A 21,943-nucleotide genomic window follows, 5' to 3' on the forward strand; every position below is an offset into this window, starting at 1 on the left:
CCCCCCCCCCCCTGCTCGCTGTGCTGCATGTGCGTGTGTAAATCCTCCCCCCCCCTGCTCGCTGTGCTGCAAGTGCGTGTGGAAATCCCCCCCCCCCTGCTCGCTGTGGAAACGCAGACGCCCACACACATCTCGACCAATCACGTTAGACTTTAACATAAAAAAACGTTTTGGCTCCCAATGACGGGAACCGGATCGTTCGCGATCGACCGACGCATCGCGAGAGCTGAGCTGATACCTGCCTGGAGCTCGGGAGAGTAGGACCGGGGAGAATCGGTGGCTGTAAGATAATTTCTTCGCGGTCAGGCATTTTTTTCCTTTGTTTTCTGTCTTATTTCCGTCGAGAGTCGTACGTTAATACCCGCTGGGCCCAACCCCCTGCGTTTGACCGCTGTCAATGTCCTACAGTTAGCTTTAGCTGTTAGCATGCTAGCTGGTAATGTTAAGCTAACATTTACACGTCAGACCGACGGCTGAGAAAGGTTAGCATAACTAGCTATCCTAGAATCGAGATTGGAAAAATAGTATTCCGCGATGAACTTCAAATAAGTGCCTGTTTGAGAACACATAACATCCCGTTAGGGGGTTGTATGGGAAGGTTCTATTCGGGCTAGAATAACTCTTCGGGTTACTTGGCTACTCTGTTGGGAGGAGGAAGTAACGCGTTAGCGCGTTAGCGTGTTTAGCTGCTGTAGGAGTTGCGGAAACTTGCATTTAGCGACTATTAGGCATATGATGCTGCTGTTATTTTATTATTTCACAATGGTTATTACCTGTATAGTGAAGCCAACCGTATTAGTTAATAGTGTTATTACATTATATAATGTCTGCTTCGTATCTGCTTTCAGACGGTGAGGATGTCTTTGAATGAGGAGGGATATGTGGTCCGGATCAGAGGACTTCCTTGGACCTGCACGCAGGAGGAAGTGGCGAGTTTTTTCTCAGGTGAGAACAGGCTGTACTCACCTGTACTCACCTGTACTCACCTGTACTCGTATGTAAGACCGACGTTTCAGCCTCAACTAAATGTTTACCTCCACCGAGGCTGGCGTTGTTTGTTTATCTGTTGGCAAAATAACGGAAAAAGTTGCAGACAGATCTTGATGAAATTGTCAAGAAATATTGGGCATATTAGAGAACGGTCTTTATTGTGTCAAATTTGCAAAGTTTCTGTCAGGATCTCAATTGAATCGGATAGTTTTATATGTTTTGATTCTACTTTCTGGCAAGTTCAAGTTGATCAGATCATGTTATACCTCTAAAGATTTTTACTCTTATTTTAGTCTCTGAATAGGCGTCATTTCCAGGAAATCTCACCCGGTCTTTCTTCCTTACAGACTGTGACATTGTCGGTCACGTAAACGGAGTGTGTTTCACCTACTCTAAAGAAGGCCGTCCCAGTGGAGAGGCATTTATTGAATTAAAAACATCCGATGATTTCAAGAATGCTCTATCCAAGGACCGCAAATACATGGGGCACCGATACGTAGAGGGTAAGCAATATAATCTGTGTCTAGTTTCCTGTCAAATCATTGCTTTATTATTTACATGCCAGTGAAAGTCCAAAGTTTGAAGATGTTTGTTCAGTCTGGTCGTACTGCGTGTTATTGATTTCCCTGTAAAAATAACAGGTGTGCATGAAGAGCTTTAAAAACAAAGTCTAAGTTTAGTTACCCGTTCAGCTGTTTACATGTAAATCCGTCTTTCTACGTGTCTGCATCAGTGTTCAAGTCAAACTGCAGCGAGATGGACTGGGTCCTGAAACGCAGCGGTCCAGCTGATTATGACAGCAGCAGCGGTTGCATGCTGAGACTTCGGGGCCTTCCCTACGGCTGCAGCAAAGAAGAGATTGTTCAGTTCTTCTCAGGTATATAAAAAAAGTTCAACTTTGCTCTCTTTAAGTCAAGTGATAAAACACAATTCATGTCGATGCGAGGGATAGTATTTATAGATGTGCTGCTCTGTAAAAGTATTCTTTGAGGCAGACTTCTAACAGCCCTAGTAGAATTTAACTACACGTTCCACTAGAGTATAGCTCGTTATTCTGAGGTTGTTAATTAAGCAGCAATGCGAGAACAGGAAACGATTGTCGAATTAAAATGAACCGCCAGCTGGTTTCCTCTTTGCTGAGCAACCTAACAGCATAAATTAGCATTTGCTATCATATATTTGTCAACACAAGAGTTAGTCTTAGTACATTGAGGGTTAGGGTTAAGGTTAGTTAGTTAACAGTCTTTCAGCATACTGTCTGGTCTTTTTGTAGCACAGACTAAATTGTCCAGTTATCAGTTGTTACTTGGCTCCTAACCGTCTTCTTGTTATCTAAATAAATGTTTTAACATTGTAAAGGAATTAAAACATAGGGCAGGTTCGGTTTAGAGGAGCCGGTCCCATGACACTGATCTGGGGTCAGTTATGTCATTCTGTGTTCTGGCAGCTTTTATATAATGTAATCAAAATAAATATTGACCTTAATTTTGTTACCTGCTCAAGAAAAAGCTCATCTGTACTTAATTAAATATTGTAGTTGCTGACACAAAGGCTAGAATTGTCTGGGTGTCTAAGTAAATGCATTAATCTGAGATGCCAACCTTTTAACATCAATTAAAAGCAGTTTGTTTACTGTCATGATATTGTTTTAATCCTGAAGGTCCAGTGATTCAGTGGGTGTTGTTATATTTATACTTCTATCAGTCTACCTACCGACCTATGTATTTATGTGTGCTTGGGTTGAAGGGTTGAGAATCGTGCCAAATGGGATTACTCTGCCAGTGGACTACCAGGGGAGGAGCACAGGGGAAGCCTTCGTGCAGTTTGCTTCAAAGGAGATAGCAGAAAAGGCTCTGGGGAAACACAAGGAAAGAATAGGGCACAGGTGGGACGGACGGGAAAGGGACGGGCTGGACGGGGACGGGATGGACTTCTCTTTTAGCTGTTAATGGGTGGTCATAATGGAGTGTTTGTGGGTTTTAACGCTATGGGTTCTGTTACCGTTCAATGATAAGCATGGGTTGGTGTGCATAATTATGATAAAGCAATGATTATATTTGTTCAATGCATATGGGAGGGTTAATGGGTTTATGTATTGTAACAATGATAACATGTTGATTAATGGGGTGAAGGGTCATGATGTAATATAGAACGTTGGTGTTAGATTTTGATGCTGTATTGACTTGGAAGCTCAATTTAACCATCAGACCATCATCTGGTGTTGCTTCTCTATCCCTTTTTATAAAAGTATCCTGTGGATGATTTATTGTGAAAGAAGGGATTAAGCATTCCTGAATCAACACAACACCTGAAGGGTTTATTTTTTAAACTAAGTTATAAAAGGTGAGGTTGGTGTAGAAGTCCTGTAACACCGCCCTAAAGCCAGATAAGCATCAAAGTTTATTGAGGTTCAGTCATTCACATTCTCAGTTTCAAGTTAAACTCTTAGGTGAGGAATAGGAATGTTTGTTTGGGGGGGGGGGGGGGTGTTTGTTCTACTATGCATGAAACCAGCCATTTCTGTCCCATGACCCTCTCCTCTGCTCCGCTCTGCTGCATGGACCTCTTCTGTTGCAGGTACATCGAGATTTTTAAGAGCAGTCGGAATGAGATCAGAGTCTACTACGAGCTGCCCCGGCGGGGGCTGGGAGGCCAGAGACCCGGGCCGTACGATAGGCCCATGATGGGAGGATCCAGAGTAGGGTATTTTGGGCAGGGGTCTGTTCGCGGTGCGGCTCTGATCGACACCATGCGGAGTGGAGGGGGCTATGGAGGAGGTAAGTAGAAATCAAACTGAGATGAGGGCGAGATCAAAATGTTTTTGACCTTTTGACCTTATGCTGACTGCGGACTGTTGTACTAGCAACGTCGCTAATCTGATGTTTGTCGTGCATCGACGTGAACAACCGACCTCAAATAGATATTTCCCTGCCATGAAGAAAGCACATTAATGAACGTGTTTGAGTACGTTTTAAGTTTCTGCTTATACAGAAGGATCTAAAGGCCTGTATTTGTGTGTGTGTGTGTGTGTGTGTCCAGGTTACAGTAGCTTTGAAACCTACAATGGTTTCAGCAGCTACGACTTTGGCAATGGGCTGTTTGATGAGCGAGTGCGAGTGGAACGAGGAGGCAGAGGTAAAGTCCAAACTGCATTCGCCGTCTGTCATTTTGAGTTCATGTTTAAAGCCTCAGTCCATACAGTTAAATGTTCCTGTTGAAAGGCGCAGGCCTTTTAATATTAGTTTGTTTTAAACCAGCGTGCAACTTGCATTTTTTCCAGATAATCTCTCTTTCATCTGCAGGACTAGATTTTATTTTGTGATTTAGTGTTTGGTAATGTGGTATTGTGTGTTTTTCATAGGGATGGGAGGCCGCAGTTACAGTGTTCAAAGTGATTCTTGTTCAGGCTTCCACAATGGCCATTTTGTCCATATGAGGGGTTTACCCTTCCGCGCCACAGAGGGGGACATCGCTAAAGTAAGAACACGCGTGATGAGACGAGCTACCGGATTGTGCTGAACATGTATTTATTTAAAGATGCGTTTTTGTGACGGCAGTTTATACCGCAGGACGTTAAAGTTGGAACCGTCACTCCTGCTCCTGACAAGCTCCATCAAATCACGATGACACTCTGTAAAAACGTGATTTGGTTTAATCTATCCATCAATTTCCTGTTCCTCATCTGGGCCCAGGTCGCACTGATTTAAGAGTATTATTAGGGATTAATAATCTATGGTAAGGAAGTCATCGTTGGGCTCATGAATCGCAAATGAGTGAAACCAGTACACTGAACGATACCACTACAGCAACCGCCATCATTGATCCCATCAATGGGAGTGTAAGGGAATTAAAAATCTGACAATTCTAAAAACAGTCTAATTTAGCATTTCTTCTAAAGTTTAGCCAATAATAACCAAATAAGAACTCAGTCTGGTGCAAGTTAATAATAGTTAACAAAATAATACAAAACAAAATAATAAAAACTTTAAGAAGTGAAGCTATTCTGTGCCTTAAAAGGCAAGAAGACAAATCTTATTTTAAGGAGATTTTTAGGGTGATTTGAGGGTTGAATTACTCGTTTACCGGTAGTTTGAGGGTGTCTCTGGGTAGGAATGAAACTCTTTTATTGCTTGAACCCTGTTCATGAACGTATGCATACGTCTTTTGCTGTGTAGTTCTTCGCTCCTTTGAACCCACTGAGGGTCCACATCGACGTGGCTCTCAATGGAAAATCAACCGGAGAAGCAGATGTGGAGTTTCGCTCGCACGAGGATGCTGTGGCAGCCATGTCCAAAGACAAGAACCACATGCGTATGTGCTCTTAGTTTACTTTCCCGTTCTCCATCCTTGTGATTATTCACCATTTATAATGTTAATGACACAGAACCGCTCGACTATCGGCAGAGTTGGAATTCATTCTAGGAATAGGACTAAAACTAAACTCTGTGCTTAACAGATCAGAAGACCTTGAACTAAAATAACAAAATGTGTTTCATGACTGCGTTTGGGATATTTCTTGTTACACTTTTAACTACTCCTCATGTCGGGAGGATTTTATTTCCATCAACCAGCGCACCGGGTATGAATGCCGGCTTGTTTTCTTCTCCACAGAGCATCGCTACGTTGAACTGTTTCTCAACTCGACATCCAGCGGCGCTGCAGAAATGAGTACCGGTGCGCTTTCAAAAAGAATTCTGATATACCGTAGTTCAAAAAATCCGCTGCCAAGTGGAATTTTTATTTCTCCAAACATATGTGCACTGATGAATGACATGCTATGTGTTCCTGGTTGCAGGTCCCAGAAGCGGCGGTTACTACAGTCACTCAGGAGGCGGCGGAAGTTCACGGAGCAGCGGCCTACGAAGTGCATACTGATGATCTCGTTGTTCTGTTCCACGTTTGTCTCCCGTCTCCGTCGGCCACATTTACCACTTCTAAGCTGGACAGCTGATCTGAAGTCTCTCATTTTTTATGTAACTCATTAATTTTATTGTAGTTGTATTGAAAAGTCCTCTGAGATAATAGAACAGACAGACGTGACCTGAACAAGCACTATATATATACACACACCATTCCTTAAGGCATTTGAAGAACAAAACTATTATTAAAATGTTGGCGCTGTTCTCGGTGCCGAATCGACTTGATGGGGAAACTTACAATTTCAAATCAATTGGATATTACTAGATTTTTGCTGTTCACATATAAAGCACGTGCTTTAATGATAGTAATTTTAAATGGCTTTTGAACAGCGATGGCTTTTCTTTCAACTTTCAGTGAAATTGTTGGGATGCACTTTAATTTGTAATTCATGTTATGTCTGAATTCACTATTGGCGGGGGATGTAATAAAGTGCAAATGCATTAAGATTGAATTTTATAGGATGTAGATTAAGAGCGGAGGGTTTTGTGGGGCGAAACATTTTGAATGGTTCAGCACTGTTTGGATCGATCGGATCCATAGGAATCGCTCTTAAGGGGGTGAAGCGTCTAGCTAGTCCAGATAAAAGCTTTTGGTGAAGGGGTTTTAAAACATTTTAAAGTCTTTTCTGGTTTTAAGTTCCTTCTCAGCACAATTGGCCATTGTGTAATAGTTTTGAGATGCATTTCACGTTAGCTTTCCTGCTTTGAAACGTCTGATAACTGTGAGCCAGTGTGTATTTTTTTTATGTATGGTTTTCTCAGTTTATTACAAAATTCAAAACTAAGTTGGATATTATTCCACTCTGAAAGAGTGGAAGCACAAAGCCTCTATATTTGAGCTGTTAGTTAGCTTATGCAGCTGTTGTACATTTTGACTACCGTAATAAATTTTATATTTAGTTCTCTTTGACTCTGACATTACTTCTGAAAATGTATCGGTATTGTAGTTGGTAATGCATCTGAATTTTCCCTAAGAATGTTTTACGCAGACAGGAAATAGACCCAGTTTAAGTGATTTGCATTGACCGTAAATAAAAAGACACTGTCTTAACTTTTAATCGTACTGCTACAGTCAAGGCAACATGTTGGTGGCAATAATTCAATTGGCATGATTATGCAAGATAAAGGGACAGAATGAAACCAACATTACACAACGTGGTAATGATAATGTTCAACTCCCATTGAAAGCTGGGAGAGTTGTCAGCCTCATTGTACAAAACTATCAAGCCTGTACAGATGAGACGTTTGCCAATTTAGTTTTTAAATGTTTAAAATGACCAGACCTGTTTCTATCCCTTCAAGGGATTCCCAGTTCTTTAAATAGTAATAGTTTGTAAACATGTACAAAACCAGAAATGTACAGTGATCATTTTATCATAATCTATCACTAGAAACAAAAAGAAAAGACAAGTACAGTCTGTCTTGCTTTAAAAACAAAACTCAGGACCGGAGCAAGTTTTGTGCTTCTATGTCTCCATCTGCACATTCGCTTCTGGTGAAAATGTGTTCCCTGAAAGTAAAAATGACTGCGCCTGTAATAAAAGGAAATGTAGTCTCAGCTAAGTCCATCAGGAAATCAAGTACTTTTGCTAGAAGTGCCTTCTTGCAACGACCGACGAGGCAGTGAAGTGGTCGTTTTCTCAACACGCGCCGACACTGATGTCAGTCACCGAACGCGTTGCTGCTCTCCTTGAGCCTTTAAGTAGCATCAATCAATTAGTGTCTCCAACAAATACCTTTTAACTGTGTGCTCGGCTAGTATATTCTACTTTAAAACAAAATAGAACTCATTTTGGCAACAAAAAGACAAGTAGGTTAAACGTTGTGTTCATTTCACTCAACCAGAAACGACAGCAATAAGGCCGTCACACTGGATGTGAATGTTCATCTATCCAGACTTTATGGAGAGAACCACCCGGGCTGTATCACTAAAGCCGCCGCGTTCAGCTGCAGCAGTGCTCGTCACAGTGTAGTCTCACCAGAACATGACACGGTGCTGCCGTCTGTGCGTTATGAGCACCAGGCCTGTGGGTGCTCACGACGACTGACCCGAAAGTAGCTCAACACTAACGGTTCTGGTGTGGACTACTTCCTCTGTCAAGGTCATTGGTTTTTAAATCCAGTCAAAAAATGGTTTCCTCTCTATCAAACATACATGTGGGATTAAACAATTTCACTACCCACAAGTCACGGTTTATAACCAAAGATTCTTGTTTCAAGACATTTGGGCCCATGTTATAGAGGACTGACGTGTCTGTCCACACGCACACACACACACACACACGTGTGTGTTAATGTTGGACACGAGCAAGTGGTGACAAAACATGTTGCAACGGTGCAAATGAGTCAGTTTGAATAAGTCGGGGGACTTATTCAAACTGTAAATGAAGTCACATGTTCTGAATGTTCACGCCCACCGTCCCATTTCTAGCAGCAGACACTGAGGTGAGATAACTTGGCAAGGCCGGAAGGAGGAGGGCTGCGGGACGGGAGTCCGCAGGTCTCTCCTCAGATTTCCTGTTGCAGCCATGTAGTGTGGGGGAGGTACTTCATGTTGGGTTGGAGGAGCATCGCTGGAGCAGGAGGGCGTGGCAGGTGTCGCAGACTCTGACGGGCTTCGGCGAGGCAGGCAGAGGCAGCTCGTTATCAGAGCAGCTGTTGCAGAAAATCTCCCCACAGTTCCTACAGTGGTGCTGGAGAGAAGACAAAGAGAGAAAGCGTCACAGCCACCCGCTCCGCGTCAACGTTTCACGTTGGATGTCTGCTCGTTCAATGGGCTGACCTTTCGTCTCGAGATGGAGAACTCCTTCTCACACAGCTTGCAGTGTCTGGCTTCCTTGTCCTTCAACCAAACCTGACCCCCCTGAAACACAGTTCATCCGTTTCTCACCGACTTTATGCTTTTGGACACTACAAAACACCACGGCATACCTTAGTTGCTATTTGTTTTTTTTATTATCTCTTCGACTCACTGTTCCTCTACCTGAAGAGCTTTGTTGGCTTCTTTGATGTCCTCAATCTTCATTTTGGATCTGGTTACAAAAAAGATAGACCAGGTATACAAAATAATTAAGAACTAAATAAAATCAATTTAATATGAACTGCCGTAAAAGCACGTCTTTAGAGGACAAATTAATAATTAAAAAATTAACAACTAATTAGCAAACATACTCGCTTAGTTTGAAGCCCAGTTCTTCGAGAGCCTGTTCTTGGTCCTCACAGATGGTTTTCAGCTGGAAGTTTTCATCCTGGAGACGATGGAACTCCTTAGGAAACAGCACAGGGCATCGGATTATTCTCTGCCACTTCACACACACAAAGTCATTAATAAAGATATTACATGGGACCTTAGTCTCTCTTTGTACCTTTTTTAATCCGTTGATCTGCAAGGCTTCGGTGCTGAGCTGAGCCACCGCATCCTTCTCCCTGCCCAGGTCATTTTGTAAAGTCTGCCTCCACTCCCTCTCTATCTTTAGGTCCATCTCCAGCTGCAGGCTGTGGAGCGCCACAAACGTGGACAACACAGACAAAGGAACGACAACGGGCTGAGTGAAACCGGGCGCTTAGGAACAGCACTATTTAGGCCCGAGCGCCTATACTAGGCGTAAGGGGCTATTGCTTTTGCAACGCAGAAGACGACAAGTTGACGAGCGCAGCTCGTCAACCCTCGGCATCCAACACACTCACGCACACACACACCGACACTCAACAGCACACACACACACACACCGACACTCAACAACACACACGCACACACACAGACATCGACAAACACAGTTGACGAGCGCAGCGAGTCAACTGTGTTTGTAACTGTCTTCCGATGGTTGACGAGCGCAGCGAGTCAACCATCGGGCGACCAACACACCCACGCCCACACCCACGACACTTAACAGCACACACACACACCCCGACACTAAACAACACACACATACAGACACACACAAACACGAGTTGACGAGCGCAGCGAGTCAACTCGTGTTTGTGTGTGTCTGTGTGCCCCCACAGACGCGTGGCCTTCGTCGAGACCATTCCGAAAATGTATTTTGTGTAAAAATCGCATACTCAGAAAAAAAGTTATATTGTTTTTGCAAAAATTCTTTATTAGGCCCGAGCGCCTATTCTAGGCGTAAGGGGCTATTGCTTTTGCAACGCAGAAGATGACAAGTTGACGAGCGCAGCTCGTCAACTCGTGTTTGTAACTGTCTTCCGATGGTTGACGAGCGCAGCGAGTCAACCATCGGGCGACCAACACACCCACGCCCACACCCACGACACTTAACAGCACACACACACACCCCGACACTAAACAACACACACATACAGACACACACAAACACGAGTTGACGAGCGCAGCGAGTCAACTCGTGTTTGTGTGTGTCTGTGTGCCCCCACAGACGCGTGGCCTTCGTCGAGACCATTCCGAAAATGTATTTTGTGTAAAAATCGCATACTCAGAAAAAAAGTTATATTGTTTTTGCAAAAATTCTTTATTCTTCTTTATTCTTCTTCTTTGTTCTGCTGTTTAAACGGCAATTTGACCCCCTGAACATGCTCGAAAACTCACCAAACTTTGAACCAAGCTCAGAACCGGCGAAAAATTAATTATTTTATGTGTTTTAAAATTGGGCATGAAAAAGTGGCGCGCTAGCGCCACCTACAAAAATCACAATGCATTGTGCCTATGGGGGGTCCGACGCCAACTTTGTCGGACAGCCACGAAATTCGGTACACACATGCGTCAAGTCAGGGCAAAAAAAAAAAATAATTATGGCCACGCCCCCAAACACACAGGAAGGCGGCCATATTGGATATAATTTTAAAAACTGCAGAGTCAGCGTTTGCACACACACACACTCCAATCCAAACCAAATTTTAAACACTTATTGACCCTTCCTACCTGGACACTTTAAAAGGGAAACTTTGACAATCAGCCTTACAGCGCCCCCTAGAGAACGATAACAAAAATTGAATGGGAATTAAAAAAACACTTTGCCAGAAATGATTGAAACTTACCAGAAAAGTCCCTCATGTGGTCCCGATCAAAAAACACAATCGTAACCATGTTGTTGGTTTTACGGTGTTGCCGTGGCGATGGCAACCCCTCCTATGGGGAAGGGTCCGACGCCAACTTTGTCGGACAGCCACGAAATTCGGTACAGACATGCGTCATGTCAGGGCAAAAAAAAAATGTCTTGTGGCCACGCCCCCAGACACACAGGAAGGCGGCCATATTGGATTGAAACTCCTGATGGCATATGGCCATATAATCCAAATAACGATTTGACTAAACTGTGAGCTACTAATGCGGCTAAAATCTAAACACTTGCGAAGCACTCAGGACAAAAGCGGCGTGCGTTGGCGGGTCAGCTCAACGGCCTGTCGGCCGGCGAGGGCCTACAACGCCGCTTGCGGCTTTAATTCTTCTTTATTCTTCTTCTTTGTTCTGCTGTTTAAACGGCAATTTGACCCCCTGAACATGCTCGAAAACTCACCAAACTTTGAACCAAGCTCAGAACCGGCGAAAAATTAATTATTTTATGTGTTTTAAAATTGGGCATGAAAAAGTGGCGCGTCAGCGCCACCTACAAAAATCACAATGCATTGTGCCTATGGGGGGTCCGACGCCAACTTTGTCGGACAGCCACGAAATTCGGTACACACATGCGTCAAGTCAAGGCAAAAAAAAAAAAGTATTATGGCCACGCCCCCAGACACACAGGAAGGCGGCCATATTGGATATAATTTTAAAAACTGCTGAGTCAGCGTTTGCACACACACACAATCCAATCCAAACCAAATTTTAAACACTGATTGACCCTTCCTACCTGGACACTTTAAAAGGGAAACTTTGACAATCAGCCTTACAGCGCCCCCTAGAGAACGATAACAAAAACTTAATGGGAATTAAAAAAACACTTTGCCAGAAATGATTGAAACTTACCAGAAAAGTCCCTCATGTGGTCCCGAACAAAAAACACAATCGTAACCATGTTGTTGTTTTTACGCTGTTGCCATGGCGATGGCAACCCCTCCTATGGGGAGGGGTCCGACGCCAACTTTGTCGGACAGCCACGAAATTCGGTACAGACATGCGTCATGTCAGGGCAAAAAAAAAATGTATTGTGGCCACGCCCCCAGACACACAGGAAGGCGGCCATATTGGATTGAAACTCCTGATGGCAGATGGCCATATAATCCAAATAACGATTTGACTAAACTGTGAGCTACTCATGCAGCTCAAATCTAAACACTTGCGAAGCACTCAGGACAAAAGCGGCGTGCGTCGGCGGGTCAGCTCAACGGCCTGTCGGCCGGCGAGGGCCTACAACGCCGCTTGCGGCTTTAATGTTATAGTTGTGATTCTTGAATCTTCTGCTTCAGTTCAAGGTAGGAACGCATGAGCGTAAATAGCCGGTTTATCATTCCACACAGCTTGTGCTCTAAACTCTACATCGTCTGTCTTTGGATGGGCTTTACTTACAGCTGCCGTTCTTTGTGTTCAATCTGCCGCTGCAGGCTGTCGGCCTTATTGGCAAAGTCCAGCTTGAAGCGTCTGGTTCCCTCCTCAGCTGACGTGCGGTGCCTCTCTGCCTCCTGTAATCTGCACCATTATAACCAGGGACAAACTCAGGACCATGGAGAGAGAAAACTGGGGATAGGCAAGAACTGGGGAAGACAGGAAGGAGGGCGAAGGGTAAGAGGAAGGTCAGGGACTGAGGTGTCTGGAGGAGAACATGAAGGGGGAAATGACTTGGACTGGTGAAGAAGGCTGTCGGAAGACGGCATTGTGAATTTCATCGTTTAAAAAAAAAAAAAAAACAGGGGGAAAACTGAAAAGTGAGCAACGCGAAATGAATCGTGGGGTTTCGGAACAGAATTGTATGGAATAAGAAATGCGTCAAAATTAAGATGCATGATGAAATAACGAGGAGCATTACCTGAAAGCAACTGAAGTCTCAGAAAGAGAACGGCTAACTGAAAGCAGCAGGTCATCTGCGTAAATGATGCCTTCCGTGTGAGAGTACGTTGGAAATCATTGTCTTGATATTACTGCTAACGGAGGACACGCTTACTGTGCCAAACACTTGTTTCAGTTTTAAAAAAATAACACACCCAACTATTTCAAAACGTCTAACTTTATTGACCACATTGGTAAAAGACAGTCGTGAGATTTTAAGAGCTGTACTGATTATTATTCTACAAATTGAGAGTTACAGTACCGTGAACATGGAGTTAGAATAGGTAGAGTAATTACTTCCTGATCTATCACGAAAATCAATATATATGCCAATATGAGATAAACAGCACGATCACCAGAGGTTCACAACAATTCTTTTCACACGGTTCAGTCGTGTAAAGTTCTGCAGAAGCAAATCATGTAACGTGAGCCAGACAAAGTTCACCAGGATCTTAAAGGTATAAGAGGGGTAAGGGCTGTGTCCAAAATCAATACATTAATCAATCAATAAAATAAATAAATGCACTTGAGCCGGTCTCGTGAACTAACATCACTGTAAGTATAAATAGTTACCGTTTGTTCGTACATGTGTTTACTGTGATGCTACATGTTCAACCTCTTTAGTTTCCTTTTTGGAGCTACTGTAGATATTACGGTGAAGTGTGTGTGTGTGAGTGTGTGTGTGTGTGTGAGTGTGTGTGAGTGTGTGTGTGTGTGTGTGTGTGTGAGTGTGTGTGAGTGTGAGTGTGTGAGTCCACTCAACTACAAACTTACTGCAGCCTTCTTTTTTCCTCGTCATCGTTGGGTGGTTTACTTTTACGTACCGGTAACTCCCCGTGTGTCTGGTTTCGTCTGCCACACCCGAATGTGACTTTAACGTCACACAAAAGGCCCGCTATCGGCACAAACACCCCGTTTCCCCCATTTCAAATACAATTGGAAAGAATAATTGAGCGGTTTGCTAAAATGTTCAGTGGAATCCGGTTCAAGATAAATCTATAATCTGGAATCAGCATAATGGAGGGATATTATTACTGTAATACGTAACTCTTTCACGTCATTTTAGCCTGGGTTAAAGCAACACTGAGCCAGCGCGTCTGCTGAATATTGTTCCACGAATAAAACGAAGGGGTTTTTTTTGTAAAAGGGTGACTGGAGGATCATGTTCAGCTCTACTGATGAGCAAGAGACTGATTTTAGACACGGCGAGAGTCACAGCCAATCAGAAGCAGGTCAGGAGGTGCAGCACACACAGAGCAAAGCAGCAACAGGTTAAAAGCAGGAGGCTGTGCAGCAAACTCCTGTGTGACTAAGCATCGATCTGACTGGCGAACAGACGCATAAACAGTTTGTTTGGGTTGTAGGACGAGTGTTTCTGCTCGTGTTTAGACCTGAACAGTGTCAACAGAACACTTACTTAACATTAATCATTACTATTTAGCACGAACTCAGCCACGCTGTCCGAGGGAGACGAGCTGTGAAACATGCTGCAGCGGTCTCTGTGGATCCCTGCACTCTGCTGATGAGGGTGACGCCTCGGTAACTAAAGCCCCGGACCAAACGCTTCAGCCTGACAAAGATTTTGGCTGCTCTACGGCCATAAAGACCTTCTGAATATTGTGCGCAAAAAAAACAAACAGGAATGTTCCTTTAAGTCCGTTTACTCAGTCATAAACAATTGTGTGTTACACGTGTGTGCGTGCGGTCATGTCTGTCCTCAGAAGGAGATGTCCTTGACGAGCTTGTACTGGTGCTCTGTGTCGGTGCTGGCACACTTAACGAATGACATAGCAAGCGTTCTGGTCTGACTGAGCAGATCCTTATCACTGCACGGAAAAAATCAGGGGAGGGGGTGACAAAATGGATGGATGGATGGATGATCGATGTGTAAAAAAGAAACAGAAAGAAGGAAAGGAGGAAAGAAAGGAAGAAAGGATGTCAATACAACAGTATTCTAAGCGGCCCTGGTTACACTGAACATTTGACGTCCGCTACACAGATAAGCAAATGCAAATAAAATGCATCGAAACAGAAATGTCAGGTTCCCATTGTCATCAGATTATTATTATTATTATGGTCTGATCTATTTCCCTCCACAGTTAGCACATGAGTAATGAAAGGAGGGTGGGGGAGGAGAAACAGGGAAAGCTGATGTAGAGGGATAGATGGATACAGCTAAGGCTGACAAAAAAATAAATAAAAAAGGGGGTTTTACGTAGAACTCTGAAACAATTCAAATCAAGCTCCAAGGTCAAGTCGAGTCGATGTTATCTATCAATAATCCCAACGAACACTGCGTCTGTAACCGGGGTCTGTCGTCCTACCCGCCTGCACGAACCTTTACGTCAGCGAAACGCCTTTACAACAAAACCACAAACAGGACTGAAGAGGTTCGAACCAATGGAGAGGGGAGCGGAGGGATGGACCATGTCGGCTGATAAACGATGGGGTGACGAGGTTTCCTCAGGCGGGACCGTAATAAATGATGCAGATAAAGTGCTGCATATGCAGATTGTGGAACATCTTCATATAATAGGAAGAACAGATTTTTATCATCTAGAATTTCTTGTTGCTGTTTTTTTTTTTTTTTAATAACATGACATTTGTCAAAAATTGGGCTAAAAACTCATTTTTAGGACATAATCTTGCTTCACTATTAACATTAAAAGCTGTAAAGGAGGTTAAAGGAATTATATTTGTTTCTGCAAGCTAAAGAACCCTTCCAGTTTGAACAGAACATGGGACAAAGTGATTTTCCTGTTTGGGCTAGTGCACGTTGCCTCACCTCTGCTCCAGCTGCTTCATGGTGGCAGTGATCTGATTGGTCTTCTCCTCCAGACGACTGATCATATTGTTCTTCATCTTCATTTCATCATCAGACGACTGACGAATAAAAATCTAAATCAGAAACGGCGGTATCGTTGCAGTTTTTGCACCGAATGCGATCGGACATCGAGTGTGTTTGTACCTGCATCTTCTGGTACATTTCCACATTGATGGCTTTGACGTCATCCAGTTGATGTCTCAGTCCAATCAGTGTGTCCTGTTGAATAAAAAACAAACAAGCTGGTGACTGAGGCTGTATTGATTCCTGTTTGGGGATTCGTCAATGATTAATTAAAACAGTCTATTACTTAGGGCAAACATTTTAAAAAATACATATGCTTCCTGCAACACAGACCTATCGCCAGCGGGTGGCAGTAACACACACATACAGGCCTTTTGCAACCACTATTATCAAAAGAAGAAGGTTTTATTTCCTCATGGCAGACAGTCCATGGATTAGAGATATATTCATCATTTAATTGTATTTTTGCTGAAACATTTAATAATAATAAAAAAAGGAATCCTTGTCAAAAGCTACCGTAGTTTTTATATTAATTCAGTGATGCCATTTTTGCATCAATTTACTATTAGATCTAAATATACAGAAGTATAACAAAGGATTGTGACATTTTTCATGAATTCCATTAATTGAAGCTGAATGTAACCGGATGATTGGGGTTAATTGGGCAGGCAGGTGTGGGAGGGAGCACCTGTGGCCCGTTTACCACTGATTGGGGGGGCGGCGTATATAGGTGCTTCCCCTCCCTCGTTCCGGCGTCCTCATTTTGTGTTTTCCCCGTCTCGAAGGCAGGTTGGCCGTACAGACTGCCACTGCCGTGTCTCTCCTTTTCTTTTGTTAGTTTTGCTTTTAGAGTGTTAGTAAATGATTTGAATCCCTAATGCCGTGCTGGTCATCACTGTGAGCGGACCTGTGGGTGGGGAAACCCGCTAAAACGAGTTTGGGACCAACGGAACAAATTAAATAGATCTTTAGGTTGCAAGTCCTAAAGTGGCGTTGTCGGCAAAGGTCGGACCGTTTGGCCCCATATTCCTGACGCTACATAACCATTGACAAGTTTCATGATTCTGTATGAGTCATGTACGAGCCCATACCCCTCTGTGTTTTGTTGAACATTTGTGTTATTGATTGCAGCTCCAGAACTGCTTTATCAGAGGGACACAGTGAACGGACATGCTGACCTGTTTTTCATGAATGTCTTTCTCCAGAAGCTTCATGGCCAGCTCCATTTCCTGCTTCATTGACACCTGGACTACCAACTCATTCTCCACATCCTAAAAATAAAATCACGCATGCATATAAGAACAAGTCGCTGTATATGTATCAGACACGCAAGCAGCTGCAGTCTGACCTGTCTGAGCTGACACTCCTCCTTCAGCTGCCTGCGGGCCTCATTGTACATCTCATCCAAACCCTGGCGTGACTGTTTGTACGTGTCTCTCTCCACTGACACGTCACCTTGGGCAACCTAGACGAGTAATATCAACAGGAAGGCGTCATTTATGCCACATTTCCATTTCAGCAGTCTGCAGAGATTTTTAGACGTTTAGTGTGTGTGACTGTCTACCTCGAAGTTTTGTTGTGCCTTCAGTAGGATTAAACTGTTTTCACTCCTCAGCTGCTGGTTTTCTTCCTGGAGTTTGATGATGTTGTTCTTGGCTATGGCTAACTGCACAGACAAACGCGTGTAGTTCCTCATGACATCATCACAGTAATGCTTCCTCTGACATTGTGACATTTGACTTTAATTTTAACACCAGATTATGTGAAAGTAGAAGGGCACTCAACGCACATACCGCAACTCTTCCTTCCTTGTTAATGCTAATAGGCACATGTTATGAGTGTGTCTCACCTCTTCTATGAGTTTAGAGTTGGACTTCTCTAAAGAGTCCACTCTGCCCTGAAGACCGTGAACTGTAGAGCTAAACACACAGCCAAACACAATGATTAATAAAAATTCTTCATGGTACTTGTTAAAATTCACTTTTCCACAATGTGGCTTTTATGACACTCCCAAATTTAGAGGACTGAATCACTTGATCCAGAGACAGGCATCTTAAAATATGTTCAAATGACAGCTCATACAAGAACAGCAACCTATTGGTGTTTTTTGTTTTAGCTCCATTACAGCTGCAGAATTTAAAAAAAAAACTTAAAAGTACATTTCCCTTCACGGCAGCAGATCCCTACAGATCCCTTTGTGCTATCTAACTGACTGATCACTCGATTTATTTTATTGTACAACCAAACATTCACCATTCGGCCTTTGCTTGAGGCCGCCGGGGTGCCAATTACAAACAAAATATGATGCACAAATAAAGGAGAATGACCATCCATCTCGGCAGGCCACAGAGGCTGGGTACAACATGAGGTCTCTAAAAAAGAATAAATGTTACTTGAGTTGCCGGTTCAGTTCCTCAACATAGTTCTTCTGATCCAGGATGGATGCTATCTGGCTATTCCTGTTGCAGAAAAAAAAGAACATAAACAGAGTTATACATCAGATTTAGGTGCCAATGTGCCTTAACTAAATTGTTAAAACTATAAAAGTCTTACCTCTCTTCACTCCTGTAATCATCAATGTCATTCTTCAAGTACATGGAGAAGTCGATCACCCCGACCTCGAATAAAAAGAAACAAACTAAGAAGAGCAATGATTACAAAAATAGTAATTTGTTCAAAAGTGTTGTGTTTTAAAGTGTCACAATCCGGCAATACTCCAGATACTCCAGATATGTATCTGTACCACAGCTAAGGTGGTACTCTTCACATCATTGTAAAATTTATATCTTTGGGTTTAGAATTTTTTTTTCCTGAATAAAATAAGATAAGTCAGCGCAAAGCTTAAAATCTAGGAAAATGTGTTGTAACGTACGATCGGTTTATTTTACCACGAACAGATCAATAACTGCCTGTTTTACGTGGCTGATACCAATAAATTTACCAATTATTTCACATTTTTCCAACCAGATGCAAATTATTTGACATCATTACATTATAACAGTGAGCTGCATTTATATTTATTTATATTGACAGACTGCATGCCAACAACTAAAAGGTGCCTAACTTCACCCAACTGTATCAGAGCACAGTATAAATCAGTCAGTCACACCCACTCTGTGAACACAATCTGTGCACGGTGTTTGAATCCGTGAGAGAACGGTCTGCACTCCTTTAGCAAAAACCCAAACCCAGTGTCGGCCGTCTATCCGTCTGATTCAAAGAGGATGAAACAGATTTTTGTTCGCATTTCTGCTTCCCCAAACAAGAAAGAGTCACTGATAAAAACACTGGGAAAAGGAACTACCGGTATTAGACACAGGAAATAGAGATATATTAGGTGTACATCAGTCCTTTTTTGTGACTGCGGAAGTTACCTGAGAGTCCAAGTCCTCGCCTTTGACACACAGGTTAGCATCAATAACATTCAGGCCTACCAGCAAGCCCACAATCACTGACCCCTCTTCCTCTAACATCAGTGCTGAATTCTCATAGAAATCACTGTGGAGGAAGAAAAATGATGACAAACAAGTCTTCGGGATTATGCATTAGTTATCTTTTTTGATTTATTAGGAAACGCATTCTAATGAATGCCTATTGCTACACAGCGTCTTCGGGTGTGTCGCATTATGTGTACAACACACTATCTGCATACCTGAGCAGGTCTTTTCTGGTGATGAGGAGCCGGAGGTAGTCGGCTAGCCGTTTCTGCATGAGCGCCAGACGCAACCAAGCTCTGGCTCTGCCTAATGGCGTCCTGGGAAACACACACACACACACACACACACACACACACACAAATACATACAGGTGATTAGAGGATACTGAAAGGGCATAAGACTCAGTGGGGCATCTTCAAACTGTTTATCTTTCAATGTTTGGATCTAATTCGATTCTTTGTCTCCTAAATGTTTACACCAAACAGCAGTTACAGTTATGTTCACTCACTTTATCATCGGCTCAGGCCACACTCTCATGTCTGATGAGCGTGATGTTTGAATACGTTGTACATGAGTATACCTGTGTGTACTGCGTACATAAATAGACTCCTTACTTAAGTCCGGGCAGGTCGCGTACAGAGGCTGAGATCTCTGCTGCTTCAGGACACAGTTTCTCCACCAGCTCCAGAGGACCCCAGAGAGACTTATTAAACCCCAGGAAAGACTTCTTCACTGGACGAGAGCAAAAGAACCAGAGACTTATAAACCAGTGCACGGAAATCTAGGAATCCCATCTCTTAAAATATATATATATATTTTTTTTTGCAGTTTGTAGTGTAAGTTCATAAAGCTGACAAACAGCAATTCTAGCGCAACACACACTACTGACACAGCTTACCTCTGAGCCCGTGCTTGAGGCAGTGCTCCATAACAACAAAGAACTGCTGCAGAGGTGGGTAGTCCGAGTCCAGTGTTCGTCCAAAGCTCAGAGCCGACTCGATCAGCCCTTTAATGCTCAGCTTGGCCATGTTCAGCAGGTTGGCTCGCTCCACGGCCATCGGGTCTCGCAGGGCTGCAGCGCAAAACACACGAAAGCATCGGCCTGAACGGACATGAAAACCAAACGCGATTGAAAAACGTTACCAAAGACGTCCCGGTTAAGGTAATTACATTTCTTGTTCATTTTCATAATAAAAACAGAACATTTGCACATGAAGTTTTGTGAAGTTCAACTTGTGATCTTGGAAACAGTAAATAAATAAATAAATAGGCATAAAACAGACAGTAAAAGGTAGCACATAGTGATACTCTGGTCTTTACCATTGCGGAAGTGAGACAGCGTTTAGACAGTGGCAGGAGAGCTGAATTAAGATTGAATGATTTCAGCTTCCTAAATGTTAGGATGTTCTGCTTTATCTATTTTATACTATGTCAGTTTAACATACAGCATTTGAATTTCAGACACACCGTGTCCACAAGCGATGGCTACTGTTTACAATCGATCGATAACGGTATCTCTTCCATTTGTCAATTTGGGTTTGGCTAAACAAATAAAGATCAAACTGTTCACATCAACACAGAGCACAAAACAGTGAGGAAGGAGAACTAAATATTGTGTTTGCTTCAAATGAATATATCCAACCCCGTGAAAGACGCTTTAATCAAGCACATGTGATGCAAATCACATGTTTCCATATTTTGACCAGTGAACTTGAAGTTTCTTGTCTGCATTTGAAAACCAAATAGCAAATACGCTATCAAAATAGTCCCTCAGTAATACTAATAAATCATAATAATAATGATAAACCATCCACCTCTGCCACACAAATGTTTCCTCCCACAAACAGTTTATGCATAAATGTTAAAATGCCAGAAAACGCAGAATGGTGACGTAACAAGACCAGCACGGACCTGCGGAAGGCCAGGCCGTACGGCTGGGTTTACCGGTCGGACACACACGGTGCTCCAATGAGCAGCTAGTGGGTCGCGTCACACACTCGTTTTTGTCTGCTTCCGCTAACACCCTACCTTGGGCGGCCCAGTCCCCGGGCAGAGACGTCCTGTGCTCCGACACTTTGGGCAAGACGTGGATGCTCCCTGAAATGGTCTCGGATGCTTTCCTTGCCAAAGCGAAGATGGGAGCTTGCCATCGCCCGTCTCCTCCTCCTCCTCCACTAGCACCACCACCACCTCCTCCTCCTCCTCCTCCTCCTTTCAGTGTGCTGCTGCTGCTGCTGACAGCTTTTTCTCCAACCCCAAATTTATCTTCCTGCAGTCTCAAAATCCCAAACACCTGCGCCTTGTCCTTGCTGCTGTCCGCTTCAGACAAAGCCAGGTCGTGCTCCGCGGGCGATGCCATGTTGCTGTACCCCTGAAATAGCTCGCAACTGCCAGGCCGGCACAAAAGCGACTCGCTACCCGTTAAGCTCGATGTCCAAATTCAGCCCACGACCATTATGACAGCCGCGACATGACAGGTTTAGCTAGGAGTCGGTCTGCATCGTTAACGTTAGCAGCAGCGGCGGCTTTAATAGCCGCTAACTAAAGAGTATTTACCGCACATCGTGTCGTTATTGACATTTGTTTACACCCAATGGACGCGTAGCTCCTGACGGTCCCTCTTTACGTCCCTGTCTCTGCGCCCACCGGAGAGAGAGGGCGGGGTCTGAAGGGCTCACGAGACATACGAAAGGAAGCACTACGTCATGGTTTGGAACGGCTGCTGTGCTGTGGGCGTGCTTCCCCCTGCTGTTCGAAACGCGAACTGCACGACTACCATCGGGTGGTGGCG

The 21,943-nt window shown here is 43.5% G+C and overlaps 2 protein-coding genes across 4 annotated transcripts; one reads left to right on the top strand and one right to left on the bottom strand.

Annotated features, from left to right (window-relative positions):
• The first annotated feature begins 237 nt into the window (after positions 1-237).
• Positions 238-8,438, top strand: LOC137914519 (heterogeneous nuclear ribonucleoprotein H3-like). Of its 3 annotated transcripts, none has more exons than XM_068758058.1 (11): positions 238-282; positions 849-945; positions 1,338-1,493; positions 1,724-1,867; positions 2,737-2,875; positions 3,568-3,767; positions 4,030-4,125; positions 4,352-4,467; positions 5,166-5,301; positions 5,602-5,664; positions 5,786-8,438. In XM_068758058.1, exons 2-11 carry the CDS (start codon positions 858-860, stop codon positions 5,863-5,865), a joined length of 1,218 nt encoding a protein of 405 aa, XP_068614159.1. In that variant the 5' UTR covers positions 238-282; positions 849-857; the 3' UTR covers positions 5,866-8,438. The 3 variants fall into 3 exon arrangements, with proteins under 3 accessions (XP_068614159.1, XP_068614158.1, XP_068614161.1); XM_068758057.1 differs by having other exon boundaries at positions 251-301; XM_068758060.1 differs by having other exon boundaries at positions 266-282; positions 849-998.
• Positions 8,439-8,458: 20 nt separating this feature from the next.
• On the bottom strand, positions 8,459-21,511 carry LOC137914520 (RUN and FYVE domain-containing protein 2-like). The gene is made up of 19 exons (XM_068758061.1): positions 21,181-21,511; positions 20,051-20,224; positions 19,767-19,884; positions 19,368-19,469; positions 19,090-19,213; positions 18,269-18,333; positions 18,109-18,174; positions 17,565-17,634; positions 17,280-17,381; positions 17,064-17,180; positions 16,894-16,986; positions 15,836-15,910; positions 15,653-15,750; positions 12,391-12,510; positions 9,275-9,404; positions 9,081-9,175; positions 8,893-8,941; positions 8,692-8,772; positions 8,459-8,602 (listed from the first exon to the last, which is right to left on the bottom strand). The coding sequence occupies exons 1-19, from the start codon at positions 21,509-21,511 to the stop codon at positions 8,459-8,461; spliced, it is 2,154 nt and encodes a 717-aa protein (XP_068614162.1).
• Between the last annotated feature and the right edge of the window lie 432 nt (positions 21,512-21,943).

The sequence above is a fragment of the Brachionichthys hirsutus genome, unplaced genomic scaffold (genome assembly GCF_040956055.1).
Source record: "Brachionichthys hirsutus isolate HB-005 unplaced genomic scaffold, CSIRO-AGI_Bhir_v1 contig_176, whole genome shotgun sequence".
Classification (NCBI taxonomy): domain Eukaryota; kingdom Metazoa; phylum Chordata; class Actinopteri; order Lophiiformes; family Brachionichthyidae; genus Brachionichthys; species Brachionichthys hirsutus.

Bases quoted from the DNA above. Each gene is read 5' to 3' on its own strand.
- LOC137914519 (XM_068758058.1), top strand. From the start codon at position 858: ATGTCTTTGAATGAGGAGGGATATGTGGTCCGGATCAGAGGACTTCCT. The intron at 946-1,337 runs GTGAGAACAGGC...TCTTCCTTACAG, and splicing joins AGTGGCGAGTTTTTTCTCAG to ACTGTGACATTGTCGGTCAC. The intron at 4,126-4,351 runs GTAAAGTCCAAA...TGTTTTTCATAG, and splicing joins AGTGGAACGAGGAGGCAGAG to GGATGGGAGGCCGCAGTTAC.
- LOC137914520 (XM_068758061.1), bottom strand. From the start codon at position 21,511: ATGGCATCGCCCGCGGAGCACGACCTGGCTTTGTCTGAAGCGGACAGC. The intron at 15,751-15,835 runs GTACAAACACAC...TTTATTCGTCAG, and splicing joins AAATGTACCAGAAGATGCAG to TCGTCTGATGATGAAATGAA. The intron at 9,405-12,390 runs GTAAGTAAAGCC...GGCGCTCCACAG, and splicing joins GAACACAAAGAACGGCAGCT to CCTGCAGCTGGAGATGGACC.